At 46.4% G+C, this 20,072-nt stretch overlaps 1 protein-coding gene across 2 annotated transcripts in view; it reads left to right on the top strand.

Annotated features, from left to right (window-relative positions):
- Positions 1 to 1,697: 1,697 nt before the first annotated feature.
- Positions 1,698 to 20,072, top strand: part of SUFU (SUFU negative regulator of hedgehog signaling) — a 110,896-nt gene continuing 92,521 nt past the window's right edge. For both annotated transcript variants that reach the window (XM_030865476.3, XM_030865475.3), the window contains exons 1-2: positions 1,698 to 2,041; positions 6,325 to 6,459. In XM_030865476.3, coding sequence (XP_030721336.1) covers positions 1,860 to 2,041; positions 6,325 to 6,459 — 317 coding nt within the window. In that variant the 5' untranslated portion in view covers positions 1,698 to 1,859. The remainder of the gene's footprint in view (positions 2,042 to 6,324; positions 6,460 to 20,072) is intronic.

Here is a 20,072-nt window from a genome sequence, read left to right as displayed (position 1 = left end):
TTTTGGTCATTAAAACATCGTTCATCTAATAGCTTCAGTAACAGTATATCTTTAATTTTCATGGGGATTTAGAATTGACATTGATGGATGAGAAAATGGAAGTGAAGAGAGATTATGTGTCACTGTTTTCTAATGAGCCCAGTGCATTTTTCTCTAAATTATTTCCTCCATCCCTTCAAGTTGCAGGGAACCTTTAGTTAATAGCAGCAGTAGTCAGGACTCTCTTCTATCCCTTTCTCTTGGAATTTCTTCAAGATCACTGAGTGGAAGACACTACTGTATGAAAAGTTATTGTAGGCAGGAAAATAATTCCCAACCTGGTGTCTTAGGAATTAAAACATTTCCCAGTTACAGAGAGTCAAAGGTAATGGAGAGGGGCAGCTTCACAGTAGATAATGAATATTGGTGTTCCTCAAGGCAACCTGCATACCTCTGCTTAAAACAGAACAAAAAAGAGATTGTCATCTTAACCATGTCATTTTAACCATGTATTAAATAATCACCAAGTCCATACAGAGTGAAGTCAGAAAGAGAAAAACAAATATCATATAATATCGCTTATATGTGGAATCTAGAAAAATGGTACAAATGAACTTATAGGCAAAGCAGAAATAGAGTCACAGATGTAGAGAACAAACTTATGGTTACCAAGGGGGGAAGAGGAGGGTGGGATGAATTGGGAGATTGGGATCAACATATATACACTACTATGTATAAAATAGATAACTAATGAGAAACAATTGTTTAGCACAGGGAACCCTGCTCAATGATCTGTGGTGACCTAAACGGGAAGGAAATCTAAAAAAGAGTGGATATACGTATACTTATAACTGATTCACTTTGCTGTACAGCAGAAACGAACACAACATTGAAAAGCAATTATACTCCAATAAAAATAAATAATCACCATGTCTATTTAACTGATCCTAGTTTAAGTCTTGCTACTTTCTAACAGAACTCCAAAATAGGTATTTCAACATATGACCCCCGAATTTGGCGGTGTTAGTGTCAGTCAATACGGTCAATGGATATTCAAAGACGGTAGGAAACATTTACATTTATAATCTGTTAAAACTAACGCTACATGGCCGAATGAATCAATCCATTGTAAGACATTTTTTTAAGGTTTTTAAACAATATTTATTTTAGGCTGTGTTGGGTCTTCATTGCGCTTGCGGCGAATGGAGGCTTCCCTTGCGTAGCTGGGGTTCTAGGCGAACAGGCTTCAGTAGTTGTGACGCACGGGCTTAACTGCTCTACAGCATGTGAGATTTTCTCGGTCCAGGGCTCGACCTGTGCCCGCTGCACTAATATGCGGATTCTTAACCACTGCGTCACCTGGGAAGTCCCCGGCAAGTATATGTTTAAATCCTTCTGAGCAGCGTGTCACCATAACAGTGACAAGCCCTTTGCGCACTTCCCAGTGCTTTCATGGGACCCTAGCACTTCAGAACGATGCCCCTATATCTCTATTTAAACCTGGGTTCCTCCTAACACTAGGGGGAGGCCAAGAGCCTTGGGACACCCCCGCAACCCTGGGAGAGGGAGGCGGGACCTATTGTCAACTCATGCCTTACCCACCTGTGACTGGCACAGACACTAGCCAATGGGTGCCGGAATAGGGCAGGCCGGCGCCCCGCCCCCTGAGCGCCCCGCGGCCCCCGAGGCACCCTCTGGCCGTCTCTGCCGCGGCTACGGCCTGGGAGGACGGTGCGCCTTGCGCAGGCGCGAAGCCTAGACCTCGCTGCAGCCCCCCCCATCGCCTCCGGGAGTCGCACCCAGGGAGGTCGCCTGCTGGCGCGTCAGTGCTCTCCCCCTCGTCTGCCCTCCCCGGTCCCCCCAGCACCCTACGCGCCCCGATGGCGGAGTTGCGGCCTAGCGGCGCCCCCGCTCCCACCGCGCCCCCGGCCCCTGGCCCTACAGCCCCTCCGGCCTTCGCCTCGCTCTTCCCCCCGGGACTGCACGCCATCTACGGAGAGTGCCGCCGCCTTTACCCAGACCAGCCGAACCCGCTCCAGGTTACCGCTATCGTCAAGTACTGGTATGCCTTGGGCCGCGGGGAGACGGACAGGGCGGGCTGAGAAGGGTTAAAGCGCTGGGGCCAAGTCATTTGTGCGGGAATAGGAGGGGGAAGGAGAATGGTTAAAGCACTTGGAAGAAGGGCTTTCTGCTGCGAGGGAAGAAGTTAAGGCTCAAGTTAGGAATGGGGACAAAGGGGTTAAAGAAGCCTGTGGGTAGCGAAGGGTTAGCGAGGGAGGAGGGGAATGAAGGGTTAATTGGGATTAGGAGAATAGAGTGAATTGGGGGTGTGAGTAGGAGCGGCGGAGGGAACGATAGGAGAGAAGGAACTGTAAACGTGGTGAAAGGAGGGGGCGCCTGTAGGGGGTCATTAGTGGGCGAGGGGAAGCCGTGGGGGGGGGCGGCTGCTGAAGTGGGATGGGGGAGGCGAGGCGGGGCCTGGGGAGCATCTGAGAAGGCTTTGGAGCCGCGCGGCTGGAGGAGCTCAGAGGGCACGAGACTGCACAGGGTAGTGACGGGTGTGGGTCTGTGGGTTAGGAGGGGAGCAAGTTGTGAGCGTTGTGCTTGTGAAGGGATGAGGAGGAGGCCTCTTTTTGATCCCTTCCCGATGAGCTCAGACATTGATATCAGTGCAGTGCTTTTGCGTTTGAAGTTTGGCGGAGCAATTTTTCCTGATAAACTTTCTGCTTACTCTGCACAGTTCTGTTTCTCCATGCAGAGCTGCTTCTGGCTCTGCAGCTGCTTTGCTTTAGGTCACCGGCTAGAACAGAGGCAGACAGGGTCAGGGAGATCCATGGTTTGGCTCAGAATTGAAGAAGACTGCAGTAAATGATGAAGACCTGGGACTTGGACACGGAGGATCCTGCAGTGAGATGTTAAGAGGAGCTTGGTGGTCCAGAGCTTCCAGATTTAGGCAGCAGTTCCTCAGGGAAGCTGAGGGTAATGCTCAAGTAGCTCTGTTAAGATCAGACCTGTGTACAGATGGGCTGCCCCTGGGGAGGGGATGGTCTTTTCTAGTTTCCCATTTCTTTTGCAACTTGTCTCTTCCTGCCCCCTCTGGGCAAAACATGTTATAGGGACTCTTCTTCATGGTGTTTCTGGACCAAAAGTTGACTGAGAATTAATTGAATCTGTCCAAAACCACATTCGTGCAGGCGCTGTATTAGATGAGCCCCTTCATTGACTCCTGAAATTCTGTTCAGGCAGCTGCTTGGGGTGTGGCCAAAGGGGAGGTACACTCAAAGGGGGAAGTGAATAGAGTGGATGTCTTTGCTGGTTACCTTTCCCTTTAAGAGTGAGTCTTTTTCCTCTGTGACAACCTCTTTCTTCTTCTGGAGATGGCAGAAGCTAGGCTGTGTAGGGCTGAGGCCAGCTCCCTGTGTCTATGGGAGGATGTGAAGAGGCTGACCGTGTGAAGGGCCTGGGGAGCAGCCACCTGCTCCTTAGGGAGAGCCACGGGAGCAGCCTGCCTCTGTCTGGTAGCCAGGAGGAGGGGTGGCCAGTGGTACAGTTCTCTCCAGCAGGCACACTGTTCTTTGGTTGAGAGGAGTTTTTCAAGAGAGCTTCTGAGTACAAAGCAGTTCTTGATAACTTAATCACCCATATTTAAATATATTGTACCACTATATTTAAATATGTATAGTGATGGACTCTATTGGGATGTGTCATGAAAAAAAGGGGACCTGCCACTGCCGTGCTGTTTGTTCAGGCCTCATTTGAGTATAAGGAGAAATCCCTACGCAGCCTTGGGCAACAGTTATTATGTCACCCAAGTGGCCATGAAGGATAGAGTTGTGTGTAAAAGGTATTGAACAGGTGCAAAGGACTAAGACTGGTTTGGGAACCCTTTATTTTCCCCCCATCCCCCCAGGAACCTTTCTTTTTTCATCTTGTTGCAAGTTTCTTAACCAGGCCAGGACTTATCTTGAAAGATGGGCCAGCATCTAATGACGAATAAAAAGGATTGCATAGCACTTTGTGGAACTAGAAATGCTGCCTAGATGCAGAATTTTTGAGAGGGAACAGCTCAGTGACTGGTTCTTTCTAAGATTTGGAGGGGGTTGCATAGTTAAGATCCTGAAAGTAATTTACTGATAACCTCACAATTGGGATCCCACAGTCCCGCTTCAATTTTCATAGCAGGATGGCTGACTGAGGCTGCCTCAGTTTGGCTGTGGCCCAGGGTACCTTGGGATTCTTTTTCTTGTGACAGAAGGGTGGCTCTTTGACTAGTGGTCCCTAGCCAACCGGGACATCCTGGTTGAAAGCTGAGACATGAGTGATCAGGTTGCTGAAGTAGAACCAGTGCCCTAGGGCCAGGCCACTTCACTCTGGCAACCTCCCTGTGGAGTGAATGAAGTCAGGTGTTCAAGGACTTAAGTTGAGGGATGATCTGGGTCCTGGGATAACATCTTTTTCTAAGATGTATTTTCCACATACTCATCTGCTTCCCATCAGGTCTCTGAGTGAGTATAACAGAACGCTCTGTGCTTAGAGATGAGGCTGATTTTGTCTGACTCTTGGTCATTCTCTGCAGTTGGAGTTTTAAGGTAAAGCCTCTCTCTTTGATGAAATACCCTCTGGGAGACTTGGCCACAAAGAGGGCTGCCAGGGGTGTGGTAGATGGAGCATGGAAGAGCGGATGCAGTTTTGCCACTTGTTGCTGGATGGACCTAGGCTGAAGGATGGGCAGATATGGAGCCTGTAATCATTCCCACCTGTTCCAGGGTTCTGCAGTTATCATGAGGTCCTTGCAGGGGTAGCCGCCCTTTCTTTCCTCTTTTCCCCGACAGACTTTTCTAAATCTAACTGGTTGTGGAATTAGTCAGATGAGTTGGCGAAAGCAGAGTTAAGGAAAGACATGGAGGTTTGTCCCTTTTCCTAATCCACTCAGTTGAGATTCTAAGCTATTTGTAGCGACTTTCTTACAAGTCCTATAAATAACTTAGCATTTCCTAGCAGAGAATAAGGATTTCTACAAAGGCAAATAACATCCTGGCAAAAGAGGGTGAAACCAGACCTACTGGTTTTAAATAGTGTTTGAATTGCATGGTACTGGCATGCTTGCTGGGATCACATACATGTAACATGTCTTTTATTTGGTTGTTGGCATTCCTTCAGCATATGATCCCAAATGTAAAGTGTACCCCATCCTTGTCCCAGGAGCAGGCAAAGTTTTTGCAGTCTGTGGAACAGTTAGATGTCCGAGGCAGCTCAAGTGCAGTGTTTGTGGGCTAAATGCAGACTTCCTTCCGCTGATGGTTTCCATTTAGTCTTGTTTCTCAAGTCTACCAAGTTTCCCTATCCATTCTGAAGAAAAGCAGGGTTTTTTTTTTTTTTAAAGAACACTAATTACTCTACTAAAGGGAACCTTTATTGAATTAAATCCTCAGAGTGAGCTAATGGCTGAATCTCTTCCTCAACTGCCTCTCTGTTGGAATTATGGGGGAAGTCTAATGTGGTTCTCAGAGGCCCCAAATCATTTAATGTTCCAGCTCTACCTTAGAGGCAGCTGTGTCCTGGGATCATCTTCCAGATGCAAGAGCTCATAGGGCTCTCAGCCTGGCTCCTGCTTCATTTCTCTGCAGAGCCGAGCTAGCCTAAGTTTGGCCTTTGTCACTTCCATGATAAAAGACCAGCTTTGGTCTGGGGGGTGCGGGCTGGGGTCTGGAGGCATTGGGTCTGTTTAGAACAAACTGTAATTAACATAGGGCACAATATAGTCTTTCAGGAATTAGCTGTCTAAGAGGCAGGAGTGGAGCTGAGCCTCTGCTTCCAGTAACAATGCCCATTGGGGATGATCAGGATGGTCTTTCAACAGAGGCCAATTGATTGACTGATGCGCTTCTTGCCTTGAAGCTTGGCGTGTTTATAGGCACCATGGAAGAGAGATAATCCCTGCCAATCCCACTTGGGGTTGGTAATTTGAAACAGGAGGAAGCCAAAGGGTCAACCAATCAGTCTTTTTTATTTCTTTTTTTTTTTGAATTTTATTTTATTTACTTTTTTATACAGCAGGTTCTTATTAGTTATCCATTTTATACATATTAATAAGTCTGTTTTATTTCTGAAGGAGGTTCTACCTGTTGGAGATAGGAGAAGGGAGTCTCTTGTGCTTATGGAATTGGGCTGCCTCCAGATGCCCATCCTTTGGTCTTATCCTGGAGAGGTGTGGCCTCCCTTTAGTTATCTTTTACCCCAGGTTCCTCTAGGATGGGGTCTTTAGGTTTGTAAGGTAGAGCCCCTCAACTTCACATTCTCTGATTTCAGGCTCACACTGACACTCCTGTGTTTTGTCTTTTGCAGGTTGGGTGGCCCAGACCCCTTGGACTATGTTAGCATGTACAGGAATGTGGGGAGCCCTTCGGCCAACATCCCTGAGCACTGGCACTACATCAGCTTTGGCCTGAGTGATCTCTATGGCGACAACAGAGTCCATGAGTGAGTGTGTACACTTGCCCTTCCATCTCCCTGTTCCTTAGCCTTGAGCCTTATTTCTGAGGTTTTCCTGAGCAGGGATGATAATGTCATTGTCCCTTGAGATTGGCATTTCTCACATGAAACATCTGGGTTTCTGCCTTCTGCCTGTACCTCCTTGTGCCAAGGTGGTCCAGGTCATCAGCTGAGCTCTGCTCATCTGGTGCAGGAAAGTGTTGGTGAGCAAGAGTTCTAAAACCATTAGGTATTTCCAAGCTTTTTCTGATGTTTGAGCTCAAATGACAGGCAGCACAGCTATGACCCAGATGTTGGGTTGATTCCTCTAGGTCTACTTCCTTTTTTCCCCTCTAGCTTATTATGAAAAATTTTAAACAAGAAACAACGTTGAAAGAATTTTACAGTGAACACTCATGTACCACTACCTAGATTCTACCATTAACATTTTATTCTACTTGCTTTATCATGACTATATCCATCTCTATCCCTCTGTCGATCTTACCTACTTCCTTTTAACCTGCAGTTATCTGTGCTCAGATCAGCTGCAGTACATTTATTTATTTCTGGCTGCGTTGGGTCTTCGTTGCTGCGCGTGGGCTTTCTCTAGTTGCAGCAAGCAGGGGCTACTCTTCGTTGTGGTGCAGGAGCTTCTCATTGCAGTGGCTTCTCTTGTTGCGGAGCCTGGGCTCTAGGCGCGCGGGCTTCAGTAGTTGTGGCTCACGGGCTCAGTAGTTGTGGCGCATAGGCTTAGTTGCTCCACTGCATATGGGATCTCCCCGGACCAGGGCTTGAACCCGTGTCCCCTGCGTTGGTAGGTGGATTCTTAACCACCGCACCACCAGGGAAGTCCCTGCAGTACATTTTTTATCCTAGTCTTTCTTCCATTTGCTGCCCTGTAATACTTATAATTCCTACCTGCCTCCCCTACTTCCCTCTATAATCACTGAATTTAAACACATTCTAATATTAGGTTAAACATTGTCAGTTGAAAAAATAGCAACAGTAATAATAAAAGCTAACAGTTAAGCATTGGTTATGAGACAGGTACTCTTCTAATCACTTTATATATATATGTATTAACTAATTTTATTTTCACCACAACCCTAAAATACTGGTAGGTACTAACATTTGCCCCATTTTACAGTTGAGGAAAGTGAGACGCAAAGAGATTCTATAATTTGCTTAAGGTCACACAGATTGGAAGTGGTGGAGCCAGGATTCTAACACAGGCAGTCTGGCTCCAGAGTCCATACTCTTTTTTTAAAATTAATTAATTAATTAATTAATTAAGGCTGTGTTGGGTTTTCATTGCTGGACGTGGGCTTTCTCTAGTTGCGGCGAGCAGGGGCTACTCTTCGTTGTGGTGTGCAGGCTTCTCATTGTGATGGCTTCTCTTGTTGAGGAGCACGGGCTCTAGGCACATGGGCTTCAGTAGTTGTGGCACGCAGGCTCAGTAGTTGTGGCTTGCAGGCTCTAGAGCGCAGGCTCAGTAGTTGTGGCACACGGGCTTAGTTGCTCCGCGGCATGTGGGATCTTCCGGGACCAGGAATGTCCCCTCCATTGGCAGGCGGATTCTTAACCACTGCGCCACCAGGGAAGTCCATGATTTCTCTTTCTATTATGTCCTTTTCTGTTTTTTGTTTTGCATACTATCTTTTTTTTACCTCTTATACCATCTTTTTGGTATCTTGGTGGTGGCTGCTTAGCGTATGTAGATTGAAAGAGTAGCAGAGCTCTTCCTACCTTGCCTCAGCATTAAGAGGTTGATTCTGGAGATGATGATGCTATGATGAGGAAGAAGATGATAATAGTCTTTTTTTTTTTTTTTGTCTTTGTTTTCGTTCTTACTATCTTTCATCATCCTGTCAAATGCTTTACAATCTTATCAGGTTCTTTTGTTATCTCTGTTTTATATGTGGGGAAACTGAGTCCCTTGAGGGGTTAAATGAATTGTCTAAAGTCTCGCCTGTAGGCTGTAAAAGAGCTAGGATTGAATTGAGCTGTTCAGAGTCTGAGCTCTTAACCACTAGGCTATACCACAGCTCTGATCACAGGCTCAACCCAACTTCCTCTTTTCTCTTGCTAATCTTGGAGGCCCAGGCCCCATCTCCTCACTGATCACGTGTCAGGAGCAATTCCTGGGCCTGCCTTTATAGCCTTCCAAACATATCCATTGCAATGTCAGCCTAAGGCTTTGGGAACAAGGAATTAATCTTGCGTGAATCAAGACCCTGCATTGCATTATTAATAATGGAGATAGAATAGCAAACAGATGCAGGGAGTAGAGGGACTATGCTGGACTTTAATTTATATTTTTAATAAGAACCTGCAGAGGATATTTAGTGCAGCTAGCCTGTACCTCTTTGTTGACAGATTTATTCCAGTTAAAAGAATACTGTTTTCTATGTGGCCTAAAGATTCTTACAGTCTACCTGCTTATGAGGTATGAGTCTAAGGCCCAAATGACATGAAGAACATAATTGAGGAAGTCCCATATTTCAGAAAGGGCAACCTCTGAATTTGAAAAAGGGCCTTTCTTTGTTTAGCAGTACCCTCATATATGTGTGTCATTTCTATGTGATAAAACACTTTGATATTCAGATGTCATTCATGACAATAGTGAGACCTCCATTTGAGGTGAGGTCTCACACTCGAGCCTCGTATTTTCTGGTATTAAAACCTGCCACTAGAAGGATGTGGAAGGAATGTTCTTGGATATTTACCCAGTTCTGGTCTATGTTGCAGAAGTCAAAAGTACCTTTGTAATTGGCCTTGTGCTGGTGTGACTGGTCTCTTCTCGATCCTGGTAAATTTCTTGAAGAAAAGTTTGCTTTTCCAAACATTTCATGTGGTGAGCCCTCTTTAAAACTGATTCATTGATTCTCATATAATTTAGGGCTTGAAACTGAGGTCAGAAAGATGAGTGTTCTATCACCCAGCTTAAGTGCTAAGAGGTGTTGAATTGGAATTATGGCAAATGACTCTCTGGCAACATTCTTCTTACACTGCCTTTGACTTCTCATTCAGTGAAAAAAAAGGGCAGAAGCCTTGGTTCATTTATTCAGCATTTATCAAGTGCTGAAGTCCTATTTTGTACCGGACACAGAGCACCATAATAGATGTCTTGGGGATAAGATGCCAAGACAAAATTCCTGTCTTAAGGAGCACATGTTGTAGAGGGAGGATAAATGTAAAGAGATAGTTACAGTACTGGGTAAATAAATGCTGCAATCCATGATGTAGAACATGTTCTGGGAGCACAGTGGAGTGAGTGACTCATAGTCAGGCTGCTGGTTTGGAAGAAGCTCCAGGGAGGAAGTGAAGTTTGAGAGGAACCTTGTAGGAAGGGGCTGGGGTGAGATCTGCAGTCTGACACCTCTAGGGCACAAACATTCACTTTTGGAAAGGAGAGGAGATTTCAAAATCTTCTAGCCCAGTATTTCCAAAATTTTTAGTGCTGCCTTCATAACCTTTGCCACCTGTAGTATATTATCTACTTTATGTTTTCTTTAAATTAACCTCCCCTGATATAAATATATTTTTTAAAGTTAAATCAGGGCTTCCCTGGTGGCGCAGTGGTTGAGAGTCCGCCTGCTGATGCAGGGGACACGGGTTCGTGCCCTGGTCCGGGAAGATCCCACATGCCGCAGAGCGGCTGGGCCCGTGAGCCATGGCCGCTGAGCCTGCGCGTCTGGAGCTTGTGCTCCGCAACAGGAGAGACCACAACAGTGAGAGGCCCGCGTACCGCAAAAAAAAAAAAGTTAAATCACTACCATATATGGAAACCAATATCACTTGCTGTAATTTAAAGGTAGTTATGGAAATAAACACAGTGATAACAAAGCAATATTATTAAATTCTAGCTTAATACAGTGGCCTGTCACAGAAGATTCTGAGCCTGAGGCCAGCTTTCTCTTTGTTCAAGAGATTAGTAAGTACGAGCGAGGTATTAAAAAAGACATGCTAACACCAAATAGAACCTGGCCCTAGCTATGATTTAAAAAATTGAAAGACAGTTGAGAAGGGAATTTTTTTTAAAGTATGATTCAGTATTATTTCTTGTCGCAGACAAATGGGAAACACTGATCTAGTCCATCTCCCTTAAATTGTGCAGTTTAGAAAGTACAGTAGCCTGCCAAAGGCCATACAGCAAGGTAATGAGAGCAGCAGGGTCTCCTAACATCTAAAATGTTCTATGCTAGATAAACAACAAGGTCCTACTGTATAGCACAGGGAACTATATTCAATATCCTGTAATAAACCATAGTGGAAAAGAATATGAAAAAAGAACGTATATATATAAAACTGAATCACTTTGCTGTATACCAGAAACTAACACAACAATGTAAGTCAACTATACTTCAATTTTTAAAAAGTGTAAAAAATAAAATGTTCTATGCTTTCTTTCAATGTACAGGGCATTGTTCGTCTTTAAGGTAATAATTTAAGCAAACTTTTTCTTTTTAGTTTCTTTTTAGTTTTTTTTTTTTGCGGTACGTGGGCCTCTCACTGCTGTGGCCTCTCCCGTTGCGGAGCACAGGCTCCGGAGGCGCAGGCTCAGCGGCCATGGCTCACGGGCCCAGCCGCTCCGCAGCATGTGGGATCTTCCTGGACCAGGGCACGAACCCGTGTCCCCTGCATTGGCAGGCGGACTCTCAACCACTGCGCCACCAGGGAAGCCCTCTTTTTAGTTTTTACTATATTGCAGGTTAGTGCTAAGTTCTTTTTTTTTTTTTAATGTCTTTGTTGGAGTACAATTGCTTTACAATGTTGTGTTAGTTTCTGCTGTATAACAAAGTGAATCAGCTATACATATACATATATCCCCATTTTTCCTCCCTCTTGTGTCTCCTTCCCACCCTCCCTATCCCATTCCTCTAGGTGGTCACAAACCACCGAGCTGATCTCCCTGTGCTATGCGGCTGCTTCCCACTAGCTATCTATTTTACATTTGGTAGTGTGTATATGTCCATACCACTCTCTCACTTCATCCCACCTTACCCTTCCCACTCCCTGTGTCCTCAAGTCCATTCTCTACATCTGTGTCTTTATTCCTGTCCTGAGTGCTAAGTTCTTTATATAAAATTATCACTTTATATTATCCTCATAGTAATTCTATGACATAAGGAATTCTTATTACCTCTTGCTCATAGATATAGAAATTTAGGCTTAGAGAACTTACTGCACAGATGGTAAATTGACAGTCAGTTCTAGCAACCCCAAAGCCTATATTCTTAGCTACTGTTCTGTATTGCCTTTCCATTTTAATCAGTCAACAGCATTTATTAAATGCCTACTGTGTACTTCTTCCCATTAAGATCTTTCTTTATCCTCACAGCTTGTTGAGGACAGGGACAGGCAGAAGCCTAGGGGTCCTCCCCTGCGTTTCTTCTTGCTCCTGGCAGGCTTGCTTCAGCGAGCAGAAGGGGAGCAGCCCCACCCTGGTAGCCCGGAGAGGGGAGAAGAGTAAGTTGACTGGATGAGCCCTGGTTTGGCCAGTTCCATCCAAGTTCTTTCCCTATTCACAGTCACTAAAGGAAATAGGGCAAGAGAGCACTTGTTTGGATTAAAGGTTCTTAAGAGGCTGTTTCTAAAGTTGGAGAGATGGAGCAAGTTGCAGTTCGGGGCAGCCACACGGGAGATCAACGTGCTTTTCTAGGAACCCTAAGGCCACCGCCAACTGACTTCAGCAGGAGAGACTGTCCTGGTGCTCTTCCCCCCAGCTTGGGAGGTGTGAGACAGCTGAGCTTCAGCTGCCAAGTGCTTGTCGGAAGACTGCAGCTCTGGCCCTTCCCTTTGTGGCCAGGCAGCTGTGGGCTGGAATGTGCGGATTTGCAGAGCTGTGGAAGAGGGGGGCTTCAGCACCACTCTCCGTGAGGATTTCTGGCTGTCCCCGGTCCTGCCAGCAGCCCTGGCTAGACCCAGACTACAGGGGGCCTAACCAAGGCACAGGAGGCTGGCTAGTTGCAGAGTGTGTTTGTGATCTCAGGCAGACTTCCCTGGTGGGATTCCACTGCGCAGGTCATCCGCTGTATGCGCCAGGCTGGTTCCAAAGACAGCCTTTGTGTGGTGTTGGCCTGCAGGCTGGCAGCTCCACAGGGTAGAGCCCACACCTCAGCTCTACCTCCATGGTCGATCTGGGCTCTGCCCCACAAACGCTGGCCTCTTGGCAGGTATGTCCACGGAGTGTAGAGTAGTTCTTGCTCCCTTGGGGCCTGGAACTGCTGCTGACTGGCTCCCCGTGGCTGCCTCTGCTGGGCTGGTGGATAATCTCTTTTTCCCTTTGGGTTTCTCCCATCTGGGCTCTGCACTAAATGAGTTATTTATTAAAACACTGGATACAGATTAACTTTTCCACTTGTTGTTTTGTGTGGCCTTGGTCCCCTGCAGTTGGGAAATGCTAATTTGCCTTCCTCAAAGCTTGGTTGGCAGGAACCTTTTAACATGCCATTTCATTCCCTGGGGTTTCCAGTGGAGATTTTGCCTTTGCCATAACATACCTGCCCAGGAGTGTGGTCTCTCCTCTGGTTGGCCTTTGCTTTCTTTCCAAAGCTCTCTGGAGCCTGACAAGTGGAATTCCTCTCTAAGCCACCCACAGATGGCAGGTCCCAGCCCTCCCCCTAGCTGGGCACAGCAGGCCGAGGAAGAGCTTTGTAGGTTCACTGGAAGGCAGGCCTCCCTGAAGCTTTGGTCCCTCCGTCTGTCTTTCATCTCAGAGGGTTTAGTTTCAGGATGATTGTGTGAATTGGTGGTGCTCTCTGCTAAGGACACGTGGCCTGGCCTACCTAGAAAGAGTGGGGCACCCTTGGTCTTGGCCTGGGGTGGGAATAAGGGCCAGCAGTGGGGATAGAGCTCTCCCTGAGGCTGAAACCACCACTCTGGGCTGGATTTCAGGCCCCCAATCTCTGAATTTTGAAATGTTGAGAATTCCTTTTCTTTTGTAACCACAGGAAGACCTGAGGCATTGTGGGGTTCCTAGCAGATCTGTGTGGGTGTGTGGCCTCATCCTTTGTAAAGCATTTCATTTGCAGCATGGATTCTCTCTTCCTCCATGGAGTAGAGATGCTAAATTCTCCGATTCAAGGAGTCCTTCAGCAGTAAGGGGGCAGTTGGGAGGAGATTCCTTGAGCTGGCCCAGGCAAACTGACTTAAAAGTCGGAGAGGCCTGGTTATTCAGGAGTGACTGCCAGGCTGTCAGCACTGGGAGAGTTCTTCCTCTTCCTGCAGAGAGAGGCAGAAACTTGGAAGCCTTTATGGGTTTGATGTGATCAGATCTCTCAGCCCCAGGATTCTTGCCTGCCAGCCCACCCTTTTAGACTCCCATCTTCCACGCCGCAGCTTTTCCCAGGCATGCTCGTCCTCACACCTGCCGTGTTCTGGGTCTGGGTTTGCCAGCATCTCCTTTGCCCAGCATTCTGACTCAGAGGTCCTGACTCAGGACTTTGGCCTTTGGCTCCTAAATTCATTCCTCTGTCCTGCCTTTGAGGTCTCCCAGTCAACTACGTTTCCTGTTTCAGTAGCTCCGTTTTGATGTCTGGTCCTAAGAAGTGTGTGGAGAGGTCTTGTCCTCTCTGACCTGAGCCCCACGGGAGTGGTCTCCTTACCCCTGCACATACTTTCGAAGCTCGCTGACCTGCTGCCGAGCTCTCCACAGAGCACCAGGCTGCGCGGCACACCCCACCAGCAGAGATAATATATCCCAGTACAGGCAGAACACTGGAGAAGGTGATGTGTTTGGGTGGGGGACAATGAGAAGTCATACCGAGCTTCTGTCCTTGAAAAAACCCAAGATCTGCTTGATATGAGATGGCAGAGTCCCTGGGAAAGAAGACGACAGTGAGGATTGGGGCTGGAAGCAACTTAAGGCTTTGCCTGACTTCTGTGACTTTGTGGCTGTCTCCCCTCACCCTGTGGTCCTCAGTGCTTCATTAAAACATGTAATAATAATTGCAGACTACTTGTAGCTCTTACTGTGTGCAAGGCACTATTCTAAGTGTTCTATATAAATTCATTTCATCCTTACAACAGCTCCATGGGATAGATATTATTAATCTTATTTTACAAGGAAACTGAGGCACAGAGATGTTAAGGAAATGATCACCCAGCCAGGGAATGCTGGAGCTGGGCTATCAACCTGGGCAGTCTGGCTCCAACAGTCCTCACCCTTCCCTTTCTCTACCTGTGTGGGCGTGTGGAGGAAGGTCCCCCCTTGGACCTCTATTACTATCGTGCGCCTCAGTTCAAAGATATCTTGGATTAATGGAGTGTGAATAGTTAAGCAGGAAGAGCTTTGTAGGGGAAATGTTGAGCTGGGTGTTGAAGCAACTTTGTAGAGAAGAAAGAGTTCTGTTGGGAATTGGCAAGAGGGTAGGTGATAGGATCCTGTGTCAAATTCAAGTCAAGGCTTCTGCAGCCTTACTGTGGTCATTTTTAGTGAGTTCCCAGGAAAATCTGCTCTTAAGAGTACAAAGGTGATGCTTCTGGCTTGGATGTTAAGTTCACATGGTCATGCTTCCTATGTGGTCAAGGATGTGCCCCAGCATTCCCACAACCCAGAGCATATGTTGCCCAGAATGTGTGGACTATCTGATCATTCTCTCTGGGGAGGAGGTATAGAAATGAGGAACACTTCAAAGCTGGGAGTACCCATACCTTCTAGCTGAGCTGTCTGTAGGGCCAACATGGGAAGGATTTTTATTCTGAAATAAAGTTGTCTTGTCATCCTGCAGAGTGATATAACCAGCAGAGGATATATGTTTCCTCTGTCCTTATATCGATGCAGACTGTCACATCATTTTTTTTTTTTTTGCGGTACGCGGACCTCTCACTGTTGTGGTCTCTCCTGTTGCGGAGCACAGCCTCCGGACGTGCAGGCTCAGCGGCCATGGCTCACGGGCCCAGCCACTCCACGGCATGTGGGATCCTCCCGGACCGGGGCATGAACCCATATCCCCTGCATTGGCAGGCGGACTCTCAACCACTGCGCCACCAGGGAAGCCCCACATCATTTTTTAAAGCATTTTAATTCCTGTATAGTAGGTCCCCTACATATGAACGAGTTCCACTCCAAGAGCACATTCATAAGTCCAATTTGTTTTTAAGTCCAACAAAGTTAGCCTAGGTACCAAACTTTTACAGATAACACCAGACACGTGAACTAACTTACGTGATCAGACATGCAAACACACGTTCGCATCTTAGAAAGTTCACAACTTGAAGGTTCGTATGTAGGGGACTTACTGTAATGGTTTTTTAAAACTAATAGGCTTTATATTTTAGAGCAGTTTTAAGTTTATAGAAAATTGAACAGACAGCCCAAAGAGTTCTCATATACCCTTTCTCTCCTCTGCTTATAGTTTCCCTTGTTACTAATTCCCTTGCATTAGTGGTATATTAGTTACAATTGATGATCCAGTATGGTACATTATTACTAGCTATTGCCTTCTAGTTTACATTATGGTTCACTCTTTTTTTTTTTTTTTGCGGTATGCGGGCCTCTCACTGTTGTGGCCTCTCCCGTTGCGGAGCATGGGCTCCGGACGCGCAGGATCAGCGGCCATGGCTCACGGGCCCAGCCGCTCTGCAGCATGTGGGATCTTCCCAGACCGGGGCATGAACCCGTGTCCCCTGCATCGGCAGGCGGACTCTCAACCACTGCGCCACCAGGGAAGCCCTATGGTTCACTCTTTTTGTTACATAGTTCTGTGTGTTTTGACAAATACATGTCCTGTATCCACCATTAGAGTATCATACAGAATAGTTTCACTGCCCTAAAAATGCCCTGTGCTTTTTATTCTTTCTTCCCTCCTCCCAGACCCCTGGCAACCACTGATTGTTTTACTGTCTCTTTAGTTTTGCCTTTTCTGAAATGTCATGTAGTTGGAATCATACAGTATATAGCCTTTTCAGGTTGACTTCTTTCACTAAGCAATATGCATTTAAGGTTCCTCTATGTCTTTTTGTGGCTTGATAGCTTATTCCTTTTATCACTGAACAGTATTCCATTGTGTGTATATACCATAGTTTATCCATTCACTTATTGAAGGATATCTTGATTGCTTCCAGTTTTTGGCGATCTTGAATAAAGCTGCCATAAACATTCATATGTGGGTTTTCTGTGGACATAAGTTTTCAACTCATTTGGGTAAAATTACTGGATCACATGGTAAGACTATGTTTAGCTTTGTAAGAAACTACCAAACTGTCTTCCAAAGTGGCTGCACCATTTTGCATTCCCATCAGCAATGAATAAGAATTTCTCTTATTCTGTGTCCTCACCAGCATTTGGTATTGTCAGTTTTTTGGATTTTAGCCATTCTAACGGGTGGAGTGATATCTCATTGTTATATCAATTTGCAATTCCCCAGTGACACATGATGTTGAGCATCTTTTCATATGCTTATCTGACATCTGTATGTCTTCTCCAGTGATATATCTTTGTTTTTGTTCTTCGCCTCCTCCCCCTCCCCATTCTACCCCCCCGAACACAAAACCCCTTTTTCTTACATCATGGGTTCAGACAGTGTTTTCTGGCATATTTTCCTTTTGGTCACTTCTCAAGCCATTAAGTGAGTTAGTTCCCCTGAGTAGGTACTGAGTCCACATCTGAATCCCTCCATCTCGGTGGGTTTTAACTGGGGTTGGCCCGTGTGTTCTGTACCTTCTTTTCCCTAGTGGTGGTGTCTTTCATAAAGTCTGTAGCTGGTACTGGGTAGGCTGGTAGCCTACAACTTCAATCCCAAGGTTCAAGATTGATATGCCCTCCAGTACAGACACTACAAAGACTGGTGTGCAAGCTTGTCCAACAGCAGACCCTGGCAAGCTTAATCTTGTCTTAGATGAGAAATGAGTACATCAGGCTCCTTAAGGCCCCAGCCAGACCTCAAACTCTGTTTTAGCTGAACCAGCATCAAGAAGACTCTTTAAAGTCCAAAACTTTGCTGGCCTGTACTTTTCCTGTTCCATCCATTATTGTTGTCACTTTTTAGTTATAAATTTGTGTTTTTTCATTTACAAAGACAGACAGTTGAACCATTTTACCAAAAATGTTGGAAATTAGAGAAGGAAGAAAAAAAATCATCCATAATCCTATCACCTTTTGTTTGCGATCCTACGTCTGTCCTTATGATGATTTCTGTAAACAGTTCATTGTGAGCGATGCTGTGCCCAGTGTATGCAGGGCTTCTGTCTTACGTGAGTTTCTCAGTTTGAGACTAACATCTTTCAAGGCTTCCCTAGTACTTGGCTCATGCTATTTTCTAAGTTCATCTGGCCCACGGCTGCTAGGATTTCCAAATTCTGAAAACAGCACTTTTGCTTGGGATGATGGCTCCTACCCATTGTCATGTTGCATTAACTACATCCGTTTCTCTTGCTGCTTGACTTCTCACGGAAGTGAAGAGCGGTTGAGGTAGTATACGTACCAACTGTGCTGGCCACCCACCTCTCAGTTAATACCTCCATCCTTTTAATGCAAATCACTGTGCATGGTGGTGGTAGTCCTGAGAGTGTGTGCTGTTCCTCTTGTTGTTTGCCCCTTAGAAACTTGATCAGTGATTAGATTTGGTGATCACTGTCACCTGGAAATTAATACCGCAAGCCTCCTTGTCTCTCCCTTTCTTGGGTGTGTGGATACAGAAGACTGAGACTGGGCTTACAGAGTGCCCCAGGTTCCTGGTACCCAAGTTATACAGAAGGTTCACAAGTATAAGCACAATTGCCAAGAGACAGGTAAGATCCTTCTCAGGTAATTGCCTGAAATAAATGAGCTACCATTTAGGACTTTTGAGGCTTTCTGCCATACATAGGAATCAATAATATAATAATACTGTCTGTTTGCAGCAGGATCTGATCAGTGGATCTAGGAGAAAGGATGGCCTGCTGTCCTTTCCTGGCACTGGGTCTACCAGGTGATGGGTGGGTACACTTGGTTCCCATCCAGCATTAATCACTGGCCTGTCTTCTTCATTTGGAGGGTCAGCCGTTCACTCATTACAGGGTTAGTTGTTATTGGGGTAGTTCTGGGTATGAGGTACGTAGTAATGAAAAGCATACTCCTGGTCTGGTCTGGTCTTCATGGGGCCTCCAGTCTTTTGGCTGAAGTGTCCTTGAGCAGGGAAACAGTGCAGAGAGGTGGGCTGGTTACCGCCTCAGAACCTTAGGTGTCACGCGGAACCTCCCTGCCTCCTTTTCTGCGGTCTGTCCCTTGAGGCCTAGTGTGGGGCTCTTTGCGAGCAGGAGTCCTGAGGCTCAGAAATGAGGCCAGGCCTATGTTTGGGGTTGGGCCGTCTCCTCATTTGTAAGTGAGAACATGGGTTCATAGCAGCTGCTCAGAGGGATGTGGTTCACTGGACTCCAGGCCCTTAACTAGCAGGTTAGTGTAAGCTGGTGGCCTTCAGAGGTCCTTTACCTTCCTACTCCCTCCCGTGTCACTCAGGCCTCTTGAGTCCCCGTCATAGAACCAGCTTTGCCATAATGAGGCCAGTCAAGATGTTTTTGTTTCTCAAGTGCTGACCTCCATGTGATGCCTGGACGTGCTTGGAGCCTTGCCTCTGACCAGCAGTTTCCCTTACTCTGATCTCAGGCCTTTCAGCATGAGGTTAGGAGCTCAGGAGCCATGCCTGTGGGGAGGGGTAACTACTAGAGAATGGGGCCTGGCCCAGGCTGCCGGTCCCAGGGGATCAAGCTGGCTGGCTGCACTTTCTGCCTGTGATGGATCTGACTCCTAAATGCTTCTGAAAAGCTTGATTGGTTAGAGGACAAAACAGTGAAATCTGACAGACAACACCATGGCTTGCCCTAACCCCTTCTTCTTCCCGTTCTAGCTTTTTCAATATATCGGATTGCAGACGTGCTGGATTCCCGCCCTCCTGGAGCCAGTCTGGCAATTTTTCATTCCCGTAGCCAGGGGTTTTGCACAGAGAAAAGGCCCAGAAGGAAGGCAGTAGATGAGCAGGGAGCCTTTGGGGTTCGAGCTTTACAGGAGCATTGCTAATGTGGATCCCTTAGTTCTATGCCAGCTCTGTGGCTGGGGGCAGTGTCCACACCATGTCCCTCCTCTGCCATCCAGTGGCCTCCAGTCTCACTTTAGTAATAGCCAAAGGCCATTGCTGCCAAGATTCTTTTATCCACCTCATCCCCTGCTGCTCTCCTTCCTCACTGTGCTCCACCCACTCTAGTCTGCTGCTGTTCCTCCAAAGTGCCAGGCAGTCTCCTGCCTCAGGACCTTTGCACCTGCTCTCCCCATGTCTAGAAAGCTCTATTCTCAGATAGCTTCATGCCTTACTCCCTCACCTCCTTAGGTCTTTCCTCAAATATCACCTTTTAGTGAGACCTTACCCGATCTCCTTATTTAGAATGGGAACCCTGAACCCCCCTCCATGAAGCAGTATCACCTGCTTAATTTTTCTTTAAAGCACTTATGACCATTTACATTATTTTACTTAGTTGGCTTGTTTGTTGTCTGTCTGCCCTCCTTCCCACTAGAATGTAAGCTCCCTTAGGGAAAGGATGTATACCAGCTTTATGCATTGTTTCCCCGGTGCATCAACAAATGTTTGTTGAAGGAATGAATAAATGAAAAACTAAAAAAAACCTTGCTTTGGGATTTCTCTGGCTGC

Source organism: Globicephala melas, chromosome 16, assembly GCF_963455315.2.
Source record: "Globicephala melas chromosome 16, mGloMel1.2, whole genome shotgun sequence".
In the NCBI taxonomy this organism is placed as follows: Eukaryota; Metazoa; Chordata; class Mammalia; order Artiodactyla; family Delphinidae; genus Globicephala; species Globicephala melas.
This window is presented reverse-complemented; position numbering and strand designations above follow the sequence as displayed.